Source organism: Atta cephalotes (genome assembly GCF_000143395.1).
Source record: "Atta cephalotes unplaced genomic scaffold scaffold00010, whole genome shotgun sequence".
Classification (NCBI taxonomy): Eukaryota; Metazoa; Arthropoda; class Insecta; order Hymenoptera; family Formicidae; genus Atta; species Atta cephalotes.
Window position 1 is genome coordinate 2,028,048 of NW_012130074.1, and position 4,605 is coordinate 2,032,652.

Here is a 4,605-nt window from a genome sequence, read left to right on the forward strand (position 1 = left end):
CATACTTACTACTTTAAAAAAACATTATTGTTCAATAAATGTAATCGCAATTACAATGAATACAACTATTCTTTAAAATTAATTTACCATTTATGTGATAATAATAATAACAAAAAATATATAATAATATTAATATTAAAATAATATTAAAAAAGATTAAAGATTTCCAAATAGTATGTGCGACTTAGCATTAATAGCATAATTGACTATATTTGTTCGTTAAAATTATTATGAATATATTGTCCCAAAAAATGACTATAAGTTATAATTAAATTATGGCAGTTGTAACCATTTTTTTTTCTCAGTGTATTTAATGATACGAATACCATGAGTCAATTTGAGTAAGAGCAAATATAAAGATAAAAAGTAAATATAAATATTTTCATTATCAAAAGTATTTGTTTTTTATCATATATAATTATATTCTTCATCCGAGTATTTATTCATGATGTTCACATAATTTTTATCTTTTGATCTTTCTTCTTTTATTGCACATAACGTATCTTCTATTTCATCATTACTACTTATTTCTAATTCATTTGTAATAAATAATGTTAGTCTTTCTTTATCCACCATTTTATAATTTTTTGTTATCTAACTAGTTTTTGTTCGTACATCAAACTGCATTGACAAATGTTAGTGCAATATTTTTTAAACTCGTTCGGTTCACTCGATTGATCCGAATACAAATTCAGCACTACACTGGGTACTCAATTTTCATTTGCCGAATAGAGCAACTTAAATGCATTAATGTGCACAACTGAATGCGTAGCGTCGAAGAAGTTCACACTTAGTGCGCACTAGTGCACCGAATGTGTTATAAATTTTATATTTATTTGAAATATGAAATCAAAAAATTGTATAATATCGATTTGAATGCAATCAATGCATTATCGGATAAGACGATAAGCAATTAAGCTGCTGAAAACGATTTATCGAAATATTAATTATGTGATCGATGATGTATTTATATCTAATGTGAACGCAAGAATAAACCAGCACCTGAATTTTATTGATAAATTTCATACCGTCATTTTTTAATCGATTTCAGTTGACTTAGAGTGGCTTCAAATTAAAAAGAATCACTGTGATTAACTTAATCCATGCGACTGTATTATTATGTTAATGTGGATAATATTTGTAGTTTGTTCGGAGCACACATACATGCTTTATTCTTACAAATAAATTTATTCTTTAGAATTAATAATATATTTATTGGAATATTTTCTGGTTTTATCATAAAAAATTGCTTTTGGAAAGCATATATCACTAGAAATGCGATTTGTAGAAAAATTAAAGTTAGTGAGATATATGTACAGAAAATAGTTTTCATTTTAGAGTCTTCGTAAAAAATTTATCCAAATGCATTACATTGCAATGTACTCTGGAACTTTTATTGCAATATAACAAAAAGCGGACATCTTAATATTATTGGAATCTTGCAGCAATGATTCAGCAACGTTTCACAACCACCATGCAATATTGCAATGTTTCTGCAATCTTTCTTGTGCTATATGGATTTATAAGCAAGTCTTCTTCCGCGGACCATAAAATTCAAGAAATTGATGACAAAGCGAAACAGATTGCATCAACAGCGAAGCATCCAGAATATGTCAGTTTATGCTGCTAGATTAATATCGTTTGCCGGATGGCCTCGGACAGTGTTACAAACTAAAGAAGAAATAGCAATTGCTGGTTTTTTTACACGAGAAAAGGCAGTGAAACATATGTTACCATCATGTACAGTGCGGTGAAGAAGTAAAAGATTGCAGCCAGATGATAATGTCCTTGGATAAACCATGCCAAATATTGTAGTTCGAAGAGTATTTTGTGTATTAATTAAAGAGCTGAATTTTTTAAGAAATGTTAAAGTAAGCATTTAATACATTAAATTAATAAATAAAATATATTTATTTTTATTAAAATTATACAATTTATATGTTATTTGTTAAATATTTTTAATATGTTAAATATTTTTGAATCTAAAAAATTCATAATAAATCAATTGAAAAATTATGAAATAATTGTTGTAGTTTAAACGTATTTATAATATCAATATCAAATTGTTTGATTTAAAAAAAAACATATCACCTCATGTAAGGCTATTGAATGATCTGAACGAAAAGAATTTGAGAAAATAATGCATGAGAACGAAAAGATTGCCAGCAAAAGCTTTCAAAGCGCAGCCTGCAATTCTAAAAAAACCATACATTTACGATAACATAATATGTTACGATAACATAAAAAAGCTATTTTATGCAAAATTTGTTTAATAAAAACCTGTTTAATAGAAATAGCTTTTTTACTATGTGGATATATGAAAAATGTGCCACAAATATATTATGATATGTGCCATAAAATGATTAAAGACTCTTCAACGAGTGTATATTATCAGATAGCAACATGTTGCTACTAAGAATCTTATTGTTGAACAAATATCGTATACGAAAATTCGTATACAATCGATCACCAATCACAATCGAGAAACTGTCATGTTTCGTATGCGAAAATTATTTATATGTGCTCAAAAATAGTGCCCCAGAATTTGTTTAGCTCTTTTTAGCCTCTTCGGAGAGCTAAGACTCGCTTATGTTTTTGCATTTGGTAGGAGTTTGCATTCTTACTTCTTAGAGTTTGTCAACTCATACTCTAAGGGGACTTATAGTTTAACGCCGAATCCGAACGGCGAATGCGAAAAATCGCATATACGGGGCGCAAGTAGAATCGGACCCGAATTCACAAATCACGAGTCATCGATCGCACTGAGTGGCGAGCCAACGATTCACGATATGATAACTTGTATGCCTTTCAACAAACGATACAAGTGACACTATGTGACACAATCATTACATTCTTGTTATTTGCCATTGTTAAATAAAATGATATGATCAATGTGTCGAACTGCTTATTGGAAGACACACTTTGAGTAGCAACAATTGTCAGCAGTTTGCCAATAACTTTAAAATCGTCATCATCAAAATTCATACTTCTACCATCATGTTGCCATAATAATATGCAGCATTATATAATGCTGTCATATTGCCGATAACACAAGATAATATTGCTGCAGTTATCTTGCTGTTGAACTGCTGACAATACATATATATATTGTTGCTTACATGTTGCTACAATATCGATATATTCGAAATCGTGAAGACAAATCTATGGCAAATTGACAGCATCATAAGCAATCACAGATTAGTGCAATTTTTGCTGAGACACGCTTTGTTATCTGAGTTATGTCATTCAGTTTTTTTTGTTTAAAAGTATTTTCTAATGATAACTAAGGCCAGATAGCAAAGCGTGTCTCAACACAATCGCACAAATCTGTGATCCTATGGCTCACATGGCTCAGCATAGCTCGGTGTAGGTCATTATAGCTTGGAATTAAAGCCTTTATGTAACCGCGATTTTAATCTTTTTATATCAATTTCGAGACTGATCCTGTGACGAGATTGACGAGCCTAGGCGAGTCAAGAGGGACTACGATCAGCCATGCCGAGCCATTACCTTTATGATACTGGCAACTTGCTGTAGATTTGTTTTGAACGATTTTAAATATACCGACATTATAGCAATACGTTAGCCATAATAACATATATATTGCCGTTTAATAGCAGTTTAATAGCAAAACAATTGCATCAATATTAGTATCGGCAATATAATAGCATTATTTATTATTCTGCATATTATTATAACAATAATATGACGATAATGTGACGAATTTTGATGATAACGATTTTAAAATTGTCGACAAATTGCTTGCAAGTTGCTACCTAAAGTTGTCATACCATGAAGGCATAAAGCTAGTAACAAATACGGACTCTCGGTTGCTGCAATTCTAATTATAACAATATAGCAACACGTACGCATGTCCAAAAATGAGACATAAAACGTCTCAAAGACATTTTTTAAAAAGATGTTTTATATCTCAATTTAACTTATTTTTATAAAACTTTATTTTTATAAAATAAAAGTTTTTCTTATATATTCTTATGTCTCAATTTTGAACTTTTTGTTGTTAGCAATACATACTCAACAAACAATATGCCAGCAACAAGATAAACACACGTTATAATTACTATCTGAGAACTCGTATTGACTGTAATAAATATAAATTGGAATGAAAAAATGATTTTAGTTCTTAATTTTTATGTTAAATTTATATATTGAATATTAATATATATAAATATATTTGTATCTATATTTATATATATTTATATTTATATTTATATCTATACTCTATATATATATATAAGTTTTATATATATATAATATGTATAAGATATTATATAATATAAATATATAAATTCAACAAAAAATTAAATATAAAGTATGTATTAAAAAGAAAAGTCTTTTTAATAGCGAATTCACTGAATTTAAATTGTATATATTATATTTTTCAGGCTATATATATTATTCTTAAGATCTACATATTTTTCTCTTAAAGTTATTTATTCTTAAGATTTCATGTTTTTTTTCTCTCTTCTTCTTTTTCTTCTTCTTCTTCTTCTTCTTCTTCTTCTTCTTCGAGAGAGAGAGAGAGAGAGAGAGAGAGAGAGAGAGAGAGGAGGAGGAGAGAGAGAGAGAGAGAGAGAGAGAGAG

At 28.7% G+C, this 4,605-nt stretch overlaps 1 protein-coding gene across 1 annotated transcript in view; it reads left to right on the forward strand.

Annotated features, from left to right (window-relative positions):
• Positions 1-1,447: 1,447 nt before the first annotated feature.
• The window catches only part of LOC105627855 (sorting nexin-29), a 14,759-nt gene continuing 11,601 nt past the window's right edge, over positions 1,448-4,605 (forward strand). Inside the window, 1 exon segment of the mRNA XM_012209131.1 lies at positions 1,448-1,612. Within this exon segment, the coding sequence (XP_012064521.1) occupies positions 1,448-1,612 (165 nt within the window).